The sequence below is a fragment of the Ichthyophthirius multifiliis genome (genome assembly GCF_000220395.1).
Source record: "Ichthyophthirius multifiliis unplaced genomic scaffold scaff_1120509251018, whole genome shotgun sequence".
Classification (NCBI taxonomy): Eukaryota; Ciliophora; class Oligohymenophorea; order Hymenostomatida; genus Ichthyophthirius; species Ichthyophthirius multifiliis.
Window position 1 is genome coordinate 41,433 of NW_004086280.1, and position 16,458 is coordinate 57,890.

General features: G+C 18.1%; 2 protein-coding genes across 2 annotated transcripts, besides 5 other annotated features; both read left to right on the top strand. All coding sequences in view use genetic code 6, as the record gives it.

Moving 5' to 3' along the window:
* Nucleotides 1–306: 306 nt before the first annotated feature.
* Nucleotides 307–6,070, top strand: IMG5_129650 (penicillin amidase family protein, putative; the record flags this gene model as incomplete). Its single annotated transcript, XM_004032086.1, has 5 exons — nucleotides 307–1,213; nucleotides 1,260–2,292; nucleotides 2,339–3,877; nucleotides 4,350–5,414; nucleotides 5,488–6,070. Coding segments are annotated over 4 exons (4,152 nt in total), but the record flags the coding sequence as incomplete, so codon positions are not given.
* Nucleotides 6,071–7,155: 1,085 nt separating this feature from the next.
* Nucleotides 7,156–7,202: a microsatellite.
* Nucleotides 7,203–7,341: 139 nt separating this feature from the next.
* Nucleotides 7,342–9,982, top strand: IMG5_129652 (hypothetical protein; the record flags this gene model as incomplete). The annotated part of the gene is made up of 3 exons (XM_004032087.1): nucleotides 7,342–7,558; nucleotides 7,606–9,160; nucleotides 9,208–9,982. The coding sequence occupies 3 exons, from the start codon at nucleotides 7,342–7,344 to the stop codon at nucleotides 9,980–9,982; spliced, it is 2,547 nt and encodes an 848-aa protein (XP_004032135.1).
* Nucleotides 9,983–13,020: 3,038 nt separating this feature from the next.
* Nucleotides 13,021–13,068: a microsatellite.
* Nucleotides 13,022–13,060: a microsatellite.
* A 2,185-nt stretch (nucleotides 13,069–15,253) lies between the features above and the next one.
* Nucleotides 15,254–15,332: a microsatellite.
* A 1,116-nt stretch (nucleotides 15,333–16,448) lies between these two features.
* Nucleotides 16,449–16,458: part of a microsatellite that runs on past the window's edge.

A 16,458-nucleotide genomic window follows, 5' to 3' on the forward strand; every position in this document is an offset into this window, starting at 1 on the left:
AAAAAGATTAATTAGCTTAAATTATTCATAATAATACAAAGCAAGGAATAAGGAGTGTGATGTACACTAGCAAAGTTTTAGATGAAACTTAAACTTAAAATTTTAAAACTTTTTATTCTTAATTATGCTCTAATATAGTAAATTAGAAAGAAGCTATTAAAAATGTTTTTGATTAATTAGAAAACCAAGATGGCTCAATGGACTTTATTTGCATATTAGGAATAAAGAATAAATTAGATGTATATATGTATATTTTAAATATTTTTTATAAAAATAAAATAAAAATATTACTTAAAATAGAATTACATGTGCCTTCTTTTAGAAAATCTTCGAAAAAATAAAATTAAAACTTGGATGCTTACTGGATAATAATATACAAAAGCATTACCTACTGCTTATTAATGCGAATTATTATAGGTAGATAAAAAACTTGAAAATATATTTTTTGATAGTACAGATTATGATGATTTAAAACTTTTAATTAAAAGAAATTTAGAGAAGCTTTAGATTTAGTTTATAGGTTTATTATTATATTAATTATTACTTTAACACTTTTTTTTTTTAGGTGTTGAAAATAACAAATATTCTGCTTTTTCAACTATAAAAAATCATGAATATTAAAGGAGAAAATCCAGGATAATTAATTTAGATAATGATTTAGAATCTCAGATTTAATTTCAAATTATAATTAAAGGAGATACTTTAGATTTAATTTTGAAGGATCCTATTTATTTAAGAAGTCACTTTTTATTTTTATCTCATTTTTGCAAATTTCTTGTTGCATATGAAATAAGTTCCTCTACTAAGTAACTACTTATTAATTTATTATAGATTTAGAATACTAATAATAAGTTTTTATCTATTTCAAATGATATATCACTTTCAAACTAAGTTGATTTTTCTATTATGGTTTAGAATTAATATAATTAATGTTTTGGTGATGTTTCTATTAGAAATTTTAAGGATATATATAAGCTTATTTTTATTCATAGTAGACGATAAGCTGATTTTATAAGTATTTTGATTAATTTATAAATTTATAGATAATTTTTTCTATACTTATATTCCTTTCTTAATATTTAATATAATTGCTTGGAAGGATATTCTTTTCTTTAACCTGTTGAAATCTTCATTTATAATTTTTTTATTAACTTTTTTTCTATGATACCTATATTTAATTATTATTTCAATCCTAAAGTCCCTAATGATATAGGTAATATAAAAATTAATAAATACAAGAAAAAAAAAAAAAAAAATAGTTATTGACGAAAATAACATTTTATTTAATATTTAGAAACAGTACTTAACTTCAAAGTAGTTCTGGATTAAAACTTAAATTTTTACTTATTTTAAAATCTTTTCAGTTTCTTTAATTTAATCTTTAGTTCTTTTTTTGGTTTCATCTTTTGTTTTTTAGGTTTAATCTATTTAAGGAAAAAATATAGGATATTAAACAATAGGCATATTAACATATTTATAATAATTATTTATAATTCAGTGCTAGATAGCTAAATTTATACCTTCTAATTCACTGATTAATATAATATATTAAATATTCTTATTTTTTATTTATAGTTTCATTTATATTTTTGTTTTAGAAAAAAATAATAATATAAAAGCATTTGGGGAAATAATAGAGTTTTTCAGTGTGTTTTATACCAACTTGGTGTTTTTTTCATTTCTGATTTTGAATGTCTTTATTTTTGATATTTTTGATTTTGTAATTTATTTAATTCCTATAACATTGAATATTTCTATTGTAAAAATAAGAAAAATATTTGAATGGTATTAAAATAAGTATTCAATTTTAAATCGTTTAAAATTATTTGATTAAATAAGAAAAAATTAGAAAAATAATTATCATTTAAGTCTAGTTAATATAATAAGATAATATTTTAAAGGAAATAGCGAGATAGATGAGTTAATTTAATAAAGTAATTTTTAAATTAAAAAAAATATAATTTTTAATCAAAAAGTGGTCAATATTAACTTAGATAATGTTTCTTCGGAAATGAATGCCATTTCACTTACTTTTATAAATAAAGACTTAGAAAATAAATATATTAGAGTTAGCATTTAGAATTGGCTATATTTTGGTAGATTTATAAGCATTTTCTAATTTTTAACTATAGATTTTTTTTTTTTACTAATATTTCTACTTGGACAATTTCAATTACAAATAGACAATTATTTAGTATATTATAATATTATAAAATATTTATTTATATTATTTAATTATAAAGATATTAATTCTAATTTTAACAACATTAATTTTTATTTAAGTTTTATTAAGTATTTCAAAATATTTTGAGAATTTATTTATATTTTCAATTTACAGTTTATTCTTGATGCGAGTTATTTATTTTATTCTAATTTTAAAAGTTATAGAATTATATGAAAGTTTTATTAATTTTGCAAATTTTGTGTATATCTTATACTTTATGCTTTAAATTAGAGTAGATATTTAGATTTTTATTTATTTTTCTTTAGCTATTTATAATTGTATAAATTTCACATATACTCTTTTAAATGATAATAATTATATTTAAATAAATATACAATATAAAGTATACTACATTATAAATACAATATCATTCGTTTTTTTGAACATGATTTTTATTTCTATTTATAAATACAGACATTCCTAATTTGATAGGTTATAATATTTATCTGAAAATAAAATATAATTAGAAATGAAAAAGTTTTCAGATGTTCTTTCTATATTATTACCTAAATTTATCCGTGAATAAATTTCAAGCGAATAATCTTGTAGTATAAAAATTGAAAATCAAATAGCCATTATATTTTGCGATATTTATAATTTCGATGAAATTATTGCTAAGTAAAATGTTGAAGTAGTTAAATTATTAGATAATCTTTTCCGTGCATTTGACATACTATGTACTCATAATAATATTCAAAAAATAGAAACCGTTGGTAAGACCTATATGGCTTGTGCAGGAATTTAGTAAAGTAACCATTAATAAGTTAGTGAAGGAAGATATGATGAAACTAATGCAGTTAGATGTGCAATAAATTTTGGATTTCAAATATTAGAATATACTAATGCACTTACATTTGGTGATGAAGGTTAAAAAATTATTTTTAAAATAGGAATTCATTTTGGTTAAGTTATTGCAGGAGTTATAGGCTATCATAAACCTTAATTTTCACTTATTGGAGATACTGTTAACACTTCTAGTAGAATTTGTATTACTTCTGAACCAGGTGTTTTAACTTTATCAGAAGATGCTTAATAGTAAGTTTAATTTAATAAAGATTTAAGTTTTATTTAAAAAAATGTTGAAGCAAAAGGAAAAGGTTTTTTAATTACTTTCTAAGTTTTCTAAAAAAAAGCTTATCCAATAAAGAAAAAAGAAAAGTCTTTATTTTATTGTTAAAATCGTATTAAAGAATAAAATGATTCATAATCTATATTATATAATATTTTAGATATCAAAGAATAAAAAATCATTAAAAATAATAAGCCAGAATAATTTTTATTTAATAATAATTCAAATAAATAATAAAAAACAATTATATTAAATAATCAAAAAAATGAAGAAATATCAAAAAAATTAAATAAAAATAAATTTAAAATTTTTAAAACTAATTATTCACATAAAATAATTCAAAAGACAAATCCATTTAATCATATTTAAGAAAGTGTTAATATTCTAAATAATTAAAAAGATACACTTGCAAATGTACTTAACTATATAAAAGATGATTAATCAATTACTTATATTGATAAGATATTAGAAAATAAAAATACATTAAATTAAATGAACTAAAAATAAAATAAAAATTATTTGATAAAAAATAATAAATAAATGCCTATTACATTAAAAAATATTGTAGTTAATGATAATATAATGTCAAGTATTGTTTATAATACTAAACTTTAAATGAATAATAATTTAAGTAGAATATATAAAAATAAAATAACATTATAATAAAACTTCTTAAGTGATAAACAAAGCATAAATAATAATAATAAGATTATTTTAGGAAATAAAATTGACAATAAAATATAAGGCTTTAAATATTATAATCAATAAGAATCTATTAGAAATAGAAATACTTCTACTCTTCATAAAAGAATCTCTGAGTATACTATAAGATCTCAGAATATATCTAGATTAACAAAAATTACTTATGATTCTATAATTCCTTAAAGAGAATGTATTTTATTATAAACATATATTAATAATAAATATTTTATAAATAAAAAAGAGTCAATATGTATTTTTTAGTAAAGTTCATCATAAAACACCATTAAGGATTCAAAGTAGAAATAAATAAATTTTTAATATAAAAATATATTTTATTTTTTTATATTAATTTAGAAGTATTCATGAAACCAATAATGCTGATTCTTTTAATAGCATGACATCAAAATTTTTTATTTTTTAGTTTGAAGATATAAAAAGAGGAATTATTGTTGAATAAACTAAGAATTAAGATGAAGATAATTATATAAGTAGTGAATAATTGAAGTAGTTATATAAAGATTCATAAAATAATTAATAAAATGAATAAAAAAATATAGATTAATATAATTTAGATTTTAAAAATTGTTTTTTTTTCAAAACAACAAAACAAAAATAGGATTTAGTAAATGAGTTTTTTATAAACTAAATATATAATTTTTAAGCAAATACATAAATATAATTATGGATATGGTATGTATTTATGATTTTTAAGATAATATCTTGTTTATTTGTGAGTAAATAGTTATCATTTGAATATTTTATAATTTAGATAATAATTCGTTTCATTTTTTAAATGATTTATACTATTTTTGTGCTTAAATATAAATATATACTTTAAAAATATCCTTTATTAAAAATAAAAGTAATTATATATTGTCTATATTTACTTCAATATATTATATTTATTTACGAAACATCTGGTATGTAACTAAAAGGAGGAAAAAGCTTTTCTTCTAGTCTATAATCTGCAGAAGCTCTTTTTTTTATTTTTAACATATACATAATTTAGTTTTTAAGTTTTTATTGAAAAAGTAATTCATTGCTTTAATTTGATTTTTATTGAATTATTTATTTCATTTCTTAAAAAAGGGTATTTTCAATTATTTACTTTCATTTTCCTTACAATTATTAGTTCCTGTTATCATCTCATTATGCATTATTTAATTCTAAACTTTCAAATTAAGCATTTTAATAATTAAAGAAATTTAGAATTTAAAAGGCATTTGTATAAAAGATTCCTAGTAAATCTTTTGCCCTCCCATATAATGGAATAATTACTTTATAGTGACTAGTAAATATAACTTACTGAAAAACTTGAATAAACAACTCTGCTTTTTGCTGATATAGCTGGTTTTACTAAATACTGTTCTGGTTAAGAACCGGAGAAAGTACTTAATATGTTATAAAATATATTTGTGAGTAAAACAATAAAAAACAATCATTAAATATTATTATTTTGTTTTTATATTTTTAACTAAAAAAATACAAAAAGAATTCGATTAATGTTGCGTGATACATAAAGTATATAAAATTTATACTATAGGAGATTGCTATGTAGTTATGGGAACTATAAATGCAAAATAAGGAAATCCGGAAAATGAAGCAAAAAATGTTATTGATATGGGCTTTTCAATGATAGAACATATCTAAGTATCTTAAAAATAAGGCTTTCCAGATATTGATATGCGAATAGGAATTCATACTGGAAATATAATCGGAGGAGTTATTGGAGCAGATATTGTTAGATATGATATATATGGGCCTGATGTTCTAATTGCAAATAAAATGGAGTCTAATGGAGAAAAAGGCAGAATTATGATAAGTGAAGAAACTTATAAACTTATAAATGGTAATGTTAGTGATTAATACATATTTGAAGAAAGAAAATAAGGTGTAGAAATAAAAATACTTAATAAGCATATTAAAGCATATTTTGTTTAAGAAAAAAAAAAGATTATAGTGTATAAGAGGAAGATGAATCGCAAAATTAATAAAAAATTCCATAATATAATTAAAATATTTAAAACTAAATGCTATTATAAGATATTTAAGAAAATATAAAAGAAGATATTTGATGAAATAAATCTTTTATTAAAAATTCAATATTATATATGTATTTAAATAAATCATTATATATTTTGTAATATATTATAAAGCATTTAATTTTAACAAAACCTATTAAATATTTTTTTTAAAATTCCATTAATTTTATAATTAATTATGGATTTTAAAATAATTTTAATATTTAATATGTTCTATTTTGATAAGAATTATATTCTTTTTTAACATAAAAAAACAAACAATTAATGATTTTATTCTTCCAGATTGTCTTATTTATATATTTTATTACTTAGTAAACATTTATTAAAATAAGCTATCAATTGGTATAGAAAAAGTTTAAAAAGTTGTGATATCAGCAAAACCGTAAATTACTTCCAAGTTACCAAACTAAATATTAGTTTTTTTGTTTATTTTAAATTTGTTTGAAGATAGAAAAACTTAAAATCTTAATTAAAGTTTATTATGCTTTTTATTTCTTATTAAGTCCATTTTTTTTCTCTCAACATTTTTATTATAAAAATCTACCCTTTTTCAAAATCTTGCTTTCATCTTCATAATCATTTAGGAAATAATTTTCCTAAATACTATTAGTATATATATTCTAAATACAAAATATAATCTATTAAATCAGAAATATTGTGAAAAGGATTTAGATTCATGAGATTTTTTCTGAAATGTAACTTATTTCTAAATAAATATATTTCTATATACTCAAAAAAAGAATTTTTAATCAAATAAATTTTACAGTTTGATAGGAATAATGAGTTATTTAAAATATAAATATTTTCTGATTCTTAAACTAGATTCTAAAAAATTCGATATTGAAATTTCTCTTATTTATAAAATTTTCATTTATGATTTTAATGATATTATATACCATAATTAAAAAAATAAAATCGGATATTTATAAATAATTAAAAAAAAGGTTAATTAGTTATAAATTTATATTTAAAAAAAATAAAAAAATTTAAAAAGCATCATCTTTTTTGAAATTTCACTCAGTACATCCTTATTTAAGATTAAAAAAAATACTAATTTATTTTTTACAGATAAAAAAAAAAATTAAAATAATTAATATTATATAAATGATAAATAACATAAATTAATAACATATTTTATAATAAGAAATTATAAATTTTTAAAATACTTATTTAATATGTTAATTTTGCAATTATTTTTATAAAGTAATAATTGTAAAAATTAATTAATTTTTAGTATAAAATATTTTTATTTAATATTTTAATTTTAAATATCTTTTAATTTTTTAATTAAAATAATAAAATAAATGAATACTTAATTATTTTCAAAAATTAAAAACTTTATTTTAGGATTATTTTTTGTAATTTTAATAGCTGTTATAATTATTTTATACTATTGGAGTCCATAATATTCTGGAGAAATAATTCATAATTATAATTATTAAAATGTATATATATATCGAGATAAGAATGGAATCCCTCATATAAAAGCTTAAAATTTATAATCATCATTTTTTGGTTTAGGTAAAACAAAATAATTTTTAAAATAGAAAAAAAATTAAAACAAAAAGGATATGTACATTGTCAAGACAGATTATGGAATATGGATATATATAGAAGATTAGCAAGTGGAAAAATGAGTGAATTATTCGGAAACTCAACTTTAGAAATGGATATTATGTTTCTTGAGCTCGGACTTAATAGAGCCGCTAAAAATATTATATCTTAAATTTCTCCTGAAACAATAATTAATTTATAAGCATATACAACGGGAATTAATGAATGTAGTTAAAAAATGAATGTTTTGCCTTTAGAATATTAAATAACCAGAACAAAGTTTGTTTAATGGGAGTTATTAGATTCTTTGTATATAATGAAACTACTCTCCTTTTAATTAACTTTGGATTGGTAATTTGAGTTAATCCGAGAAAAACTTAAAATTATATACGGTAGAGATGTTGCAGGAAAGATGTTTGCTGGAGAAGATTTATTTGACGAATATACAATTATGAATGACGACGAGTTAAAAAAATAAAACCTTTTTGAAGAAGAAGAAAATTAAAATTAAAAACAGCAAAAACATTCTCTGACATCATCTTAAATTAAAGCAATTCTAAACACTGGTATTGTTGACTATCTAATAGAGCCAAGAGGCTCGAATGCATGGGTAATCCATGGAAATCATACTTCTACTGGAAAACCAATAGTTGCAAATGATCCTCATTTAGATAATTCTATACCTTCTATATGGTATTAAGCACTAATTTCTTATGACTCACATGTTATTTAAGGAGGTTCTATGCCTGGGATAGGATTAATTTTAAGCGGAATGACAAATTATGTGGCTTGGAGTGTGACAACATCGTATAGTGATTCTTCAGATTTGTATTTAGAAAAACTAAATTAAGAGAAAACTGAATATTTTTACGAAGGCGAATGGAGAAAACTTAATATAATTTAGGAAACTATTAAAATTAAAGGAGTAGAAGAAAAATTTTAATTGTTAATAAGAAATACACATAGAGGACCTATTTTATCTACTCCTAATTTGAAAAAACTGAACATTGAATATAAAGAGGAACTAGATTTATCTTTTTCATGGGCAGCAAGTGGAGTAATTGATACTAATTTTGATGCTATTATTAATATCTATCATGCTAATTCTTTAAATTAAGTTGTAAATTCATTAAAAATGATATCTTCTGCATATTTAGCTGTTAATTTTGGTACTGTGGATAATGATATTGGATTTATAGGTACTGGAAGACATCCAATTAGAAAATTTAATAATCAAGGGGCCTTTTTAAAAAATGGAACTACTGCAGATTCGGATTGGCTAAGATATAACAATGAAAATGAAATACCTCTTCTTATAAATCCTTAAAAAGGATATATTATAACTGCTAACAATAAAATTTCATCAAATAATATAAAAAATTATCTAAGTTAGAGCATTTCTACTACTGCTAGAGGGATGAGAATAAACTAAATAATCGAATAATATATTAAGAATGGAACTAAAATAAGTCCTGAGCATGTTTAAGATATGTAAAATGATGTTAAAGATGCCTATGCTGAAAAAGTTCTTCCTTTTCTAATTGATTTATATGAGAAAAATAAAAAGAAGTAATTTTCTTTTTATTTATATTCAATTTTTTAAAAAATTAACAAAGATTCTTATAAAAAGAAGATTTGACGTAATGTGATGCCATGATAAATGTATTGAAGAAATGGGATAGCAATGTAGAAGTAAACAGTGTAGGAAGTAGTATATATTACAGCATCGATCATTTTATTAGTAAGAAGTTAATTCCTTAATATAGTGAAAATTAATAAGAAAAATAAAAAGTAACTCATAGTTTTGTGTTTGATCACTTCAAGCTTAACAGTATAGTAAGATGGGCATAAGGAAAAGAATTAGATTCAATATGGTGTGGTCTTTAGAAAGAAAAAGATAATAACTAATGCATTTTTCTTTTTATTTAATCGGTTTTAGATGCGAAAAATTATTTGTAGAAAAAATTAGGAGGACAAATTAATGATTGGAAATATGGAAAACTTCATTCTCATAGACACCCTCATGTGCCTTTCTCAAAAACTAATTTATGGCCTATTTTTGAAAGGAGTTGGGAATCTAAAGGTTCTAAACATACTATTCATTTATCTTTGCCCAATCTTAAAAATGATAATTGGGAAGGACTAAGAGGAGGAAATTATAAAATGATTGCCTCTCTTGATTAATAAAATTCTAATAGCTATTATATAATAGATACAGGTATTTCTGGTTATCCTTTTTCAAAACATTATACTGATTAATTAAAAATTTATAAAAATGGATAGTATTTAGTTATGGATAGATAAGATTTCGAAAAATATGAAAATGTTTTAGTGCTTAAATAATCAGAATAATTTAAAAACTCAAACAAAGGTAAGAAAAAAGATTTTTGATAATATAAAAATAAAATAATTTATTTCATATAAATACGTATATTGCAAAATTATTTAGTACCACAAAAATTAAATAAAAGTTTTAATTATATCGATTAACCATTTTCGACTATTAAAATATTTTCTTTAATTGAATTATCAAATAATTAGTTTAATTTATCTTAATAAAAAAAAAATGAATTTTTTTCATTTCTATATTAAAATAAAATAAAATCTTTTAAATCTTCCCAAAATAAAACATAAAAGGAAAAAAAAAATATTAAAATTTCTATTTTATGTATTTAATATAAGTATGAAAAAACATTAATTAATTAATTTTAAATAAAATATAATTATTTTGTATGAAAATGGGAAAAAGTGAAATAAATATGAAAAATACTATAAGTGATAATAAATTTGATTGATATTATCAGCATTTATCTTTTTAACAATTCGAAATTTTAAAGAATTTTATTTTATTTTTCTTCTTTTTTTTAGTATAATGAAGGCAAGAATTCTTTCTTTAAATAATAATATATAATTAAAACAATATTTTGTATATATATATTATTTAATCATTTTTAGAATATCATGTTTTTCAAATAAATATTTTCCAGCAAAAATCTATTTTTAGGATTAATTGCAAATAAGAACATTAATAAAAAATTTTTATCAGGAAAAATTAATAAAATTCATGACATAATGGAAGCATTTATTTTTTAACTACATAGTTTTCTAGCTCTTTTAGGCAATTTCACTTTTTTTTTTTAGTATAAATTTAAGATAATATAAGCAATTATATTGGCAAATACTTATTTAAAAAAGTATGTACTTCTCTTTTTAAAAATTATTCCAAATGTTTTTTTTAGATTAAAATTTAGAAAAAGCTAGTTTCTATTATCTATAAATAAAAATAAAAAAAGATTTTTTTAATATAAAATATTTTAATTTCTTATTTATATATTTTTATTGTAAATTAAAAAAAAACATATTTAAATATTTTTACCAAAAAGCAAAAAAAATATACATAAAATATATATAAAAACTAAAAATTATTTATATATTTATTGAAGTGTCCAAAACATTATTATAAAGCTGTTTCCTCAAGTCTGTAAAATAAAAAATACAATTAAAAGAAGAATATAATCATGATATGTAGATTTAAAATAATAATTTTATGTTATTAATTATAATACTATTAATTTTATTATTCCTATATAGATAGTATTTATGTATTATCCTTTTAAAATCACAATTATTAAAAGTAAAGTTAATTTAATTAAAACATTAGAATTATTATCTATACATTTAGTTAATATTTAACGTATTATTAATTTACTTTAATATAATATAAAAATAAATTATTAAATACGTGTCTATTATTTATTTTGGTTGAATATTAAATATAAAATTAAATAATTTATATTCTTATAAGAAAAAAAAAATATCTTTTTTTTTTATAATTGTTACTTATTAAACATATACATATCTTATAATTTACTTTTATTTTATAATTTATTTTAAATTCAAAAAATTTTAATATTATTATTATATTCAACTTTAATTACTTTTTAAATAATTAAGTTCTTATATTAACTTTTGCAATTATATCTAAGAACTTTCATATTTATTTTTATAAAATTTCAGCTCATCTATTATTTTTTATTCAGAATAGAATGAAGATTCAGTATCTTTAGAAATATTTGAAAATTATTTATTATTAGATTTATATAGAAAAGGCTTATATTAAGAAACATCTTAAATTATTTATTTTTATTAACATTTTTTTAAATTCATAATATTAGATTATAAAAATAGTTAGTATTTATTTTATAAATTTTAAACTTAATTTAATTATTAATCTTTATTTGTTGACTATTCATTTTAATTTTGATATTTGTTTTAATTTTATATATTTTTAGTTTAATTTTAGTAATCATTCTATGCTTAATTTAATAATTCTTATTTAATTAATTAACCTTATTATAATTTTATATCTTTATTTTTAAAAAGATCATCTGAGGCATCTTTTTGAAATATATCATTTGATTTTTACTAATGAGATTAGTTTAAATTAATTGAATTTTTCTTTAAGTCTTTAATTTGTTATAAAGTGAGTGAAACATATTCAAGTTTAAAATAATTTATCTAAGAAGGAAATTTAACTCCCATTAATTCTAATTTATTATACTCGCTTTCAAAAATACTTCCAGGAATCCAATTTTTCCATACATATATACATTCTAATAATAGTCTAAAAAAACTGTTTCCTAAAATAACTAAATCTTCTTGATTACTATTTTCCCTTTATATTATTTATAATAAAATTTAAGATAGAAATAAACATAATTTTTTTTTAAAACAAAATTATATTTTTTTATTTTAGATATATGTTTTTGTCTATTTACGTAAAATACTATTTTCCTCTATCATCTTTTTATATATGCATTTAAAATTATGCAATTTAACACATTAAAGGAAGTAAATTTTAAGACAATTATTAAACATATTATTATTAGTAAAGTTCAAAACATTCCTTTGCTAAACGAAGTGAGTTTAACTGTATTATAGGAGAATATTTTAATTTATGAGATAATATAAAATGGGTTGTTTATAAAACTAAATCTATTGCTTTCTAATCATTTTATAATATCTGCTTTTTATATGGTTTTGTATTTGTCTTATAATTTTATACATCAGCTAATAGTTGAATTAAGTTTAAATTTTCTTAATTCATTAGTTTACTTTTATTTTGTGATAAATATGATTATTTAAAAAAAATTATTATTAATGGAAAATATTAATTAAAAATTAATCAATTAATTTTTTTATTTAATTATATTTAGTAAATTGAAAAAAAAAAAAAAAAATCTATTTCAATCAATTTTTTAAAAAAAGAATAAAAAATAAATACATGCTTAAAAGTAAATGAGTTGTGTTTATGTTTAAATAATTATAAAAATTTACTAATAAAATTTATTTATGAATAATTTATTCATATTAATAAATATATATTTAAGTAATATTTAATTTCATTTCTATTTAAATATAAATATAAGTAAATAATTATTTATATTAAAATAAGTTATATGTATTAAATGAATTATCCTTAAAGCTTTAATTTTTAAGAAACTTTATCGTATTTACCTTCCCCTTCTTAAAGTTTTTACCGTTCAAAAGCTAAAAGTATTGTATAAACAGTTTAGAAATATACTCAAAAAAAACAAAAAATAAATACACCAATTTAAAAAAGTTCTTTAAATAGTTTTATAAATCCAAATACATTTGTACAAATAGATTCATCAAATGCAGTAGTTAAAAAAATGCCTAAAAAATAAATTAGAGAAATAGTTAATTAAATGAATAAGGGAAATAAACAATATGTACTTAATAATTATTTAAATTAAATAAGTCCAACTAAAAAATCTTAATAAAATAATGATGAATTAAATATAATTTATGAAAAAAAAAAAAAAGGAAAGTAAAACTAATAAATATAATATAATTTAGATAAGTGAAATATATTTTGATAAACTAATTTTTCCTAAATTTATATAAGGCGAATAATATTAAGAAGAACCAAAAGAATAATTACAAGCCAAAAGTGATAAAAAAATAGTATTATAATAATAAGAAAACTAATCCTTAAATTATCGAAAAAAATTAAAAATAGTCCTATTAAGATTAAAAATAGTCCGTTTATTCTTTTTAGAAATAGATAATAGATTAAAATAAATTCGTAAAGAATAAATGGTATATTTTTCAGACGAAAATATTCAAATATAAATTCACGAAATGATGAATTTTTCATTAAGTTGTTGTGGAAATTTAATAAAACAACTTTTTCGTGAAAAGGAAAAATTGATATTTTATAAAAGATAATTTAGTAAAAAAAATGAAAACAAAATTACTGTTAAAAATTATGCTCTAATCTTAATTAAAGAAATGGCCGTCTAAAAAATAGACTTGAACGAAAAATTTTTAATTTTTTTATCAAAAATTATTAATTAATATTAGTTTCTTCCTTAGAAATTTTTATCATAGTTTATAATAAGCAGATTATAATTCAATAAAATCGGATAAATTATTAATATTTCCAAAAATCAAAAAGAAATGATTGTTCTTCTTGTTATTATTATATATGGGTTATTTAATAGGCTTATTAAGCCTTGGTAAACTATTCCTAAAATGCATGAAAGTCCTGAATTGAGAAAAAATACTTAATTGGTTGTAAGTCTAATTTTTTATGTACTTTTTGATTATTTAAAAGAAAAAAATAAAGTTATTGAAAATAATTTAAATGTAGTTTTACCTTAATATAAAATCGAAGCCAGAGATTAAATATTAAATGCTCACCATTTTTTCGAAAATGATGAATAAATTATGCCACATGAGAATGATGATTACTTTTAACGCAAATTAGAAGATTAATTGGAATATAATTAAGGAATTATAGTTGGAATTTAAAAAAAAGAAAAGTTTTAAGAAATTTTTAATGATGAAGATTTTATAGATGAAATTAGAGAAAATTTTTATAAATTAGCTTAAAATATTATTAATTGTTGTAATTTAATTTATTAAAAAGAAAAATTACTTTAATTTTAATGATTTAATAATAACTGCTTGTAAATTAATTTTTTATTTTTTTGAAAGCATATTTTTTTTTGTTTAATTTACATATTTAAATAATAAAAATATTTTTAAGAGAAAAAATAATTATTATAATATATTTATTTTATATATTAAATTCCTTTTATATTTTTTTTATTATTTTTTTTCGACTTTTTTTTTAAAAAAAATAATAAATCAGATAACAAAAAAAAAATGAATAAAAGGCATTTTTTTTAAATTGAATTTTTATATAAATAATTATAAAATAAAATAATTAATAATTTGTATAATACTTGTTTATTTTTTTTATAAAAAAAAAAACTCTTTCAAAAATAAATAAATAGGCAATTAATTCATTTATAATTCAATTTTATTTTAAAAAATCATTTCCAGAAAAATAATAAAATTTATTATAATTTTCATTTGATATATTTAATATAAAGATAAATTAATAAAATAATTTACTTTCACTTATTTATAATCAATTTAAATCTTTCATTTATTAAAACACAAATTATTAAAGTAGTATACTTTCGCTTTTTTCAAATAAATATAAATACGTAATTATTGAAAAAAAAATATATATATATATTAATTATTCTTATATATAAAATAAATATGAAAAAAAAGCATTTTATTTTAAATTATTTGAAATTTCTAGTATTTTAGTAAATATTAATAAAATTATTAAAAAATATAATATATAAATAATTAATAAATAAATATGATATATATTTCATAAATAATGATAAAATAATTATTATAATAATAAAAATATGTATATATAATAAATAAAAAACATAAATATATTTTATATATATATATATAATTTTTCAATAAATTTCATAAATGAAAATCTTCATCACTATTAGACTTTGTTTCATTTAAAAAATCAATAAAAACACCATTTTTGATTACTAAATCTATTTATGAAATTTCATTCAAGAAAAACTATAATTATTTCTCACGATTTTAAATAAATTATTAATTTAGATTTTCAAAGATAGTTTTACTTGGGAAATTAGGAAGTCTAATATTAGGAATAGATGCTTGCAAGTTTTAATAAAATACCAATAATTATTAAAACATAGTTTCGAAAAACCAAAAAGAGTTATTTTTTTCAATTACTTTGAATTTGTAGATTATTACTTGTTTATTATTTCCATCAATTCCATCTAATTCATTTTCATTTATTATTTCAAAACCTAAGCATTCGAATTTTAAGTTACTTTGTTTTTTACCTAATCTAAAACGAGAAAGCTTGCTTTTATTCTTAATAGCTTTTTTATATATAATTTTCTTCTCCAAGATACTTAGTATAGTTATCTAGGGAAGTTCTACCTCTTTTTTCAATTAAAAAATACTACATTCATCGTCATCTGAAGTAGAAAGTTAGGAAATTCTTCTTTGTTATCTTATATATTCATGTTTAGTATGTGTAAGAGACTTAAAAATTTAAGAATCCATTGTGAAGTTTAATATTTTATCTGTTATTTTTAGTTTGCAAAGATATAAAACCTATTCAGTGCTTCTGAGTTGTTTCAATTATTAGATTCTTGTTTTTATTTTTAATATATTTATTTATTTTTTATAATTATATTATATAATTTATTATTTGTTTTTTTTATATACATAAGTAAGATATTGGAATCAACATATATTTTTTATTTATAATAATTTAAAAAATACAAATATATTCAAAGACATAAATAAGAAAGTATTATTTACAATTTAATCATTTTTAATATATTTTGTTTTTTTAAATTTATTCTTTATTAATTTTTTTTAAAAAAACTATTTGAACAAGAAATATCATTAAATATATTCACTAATATTATATTTCATAAATTTTTAAAATAAATTTTATTTTTATTTAATTTTTTTAT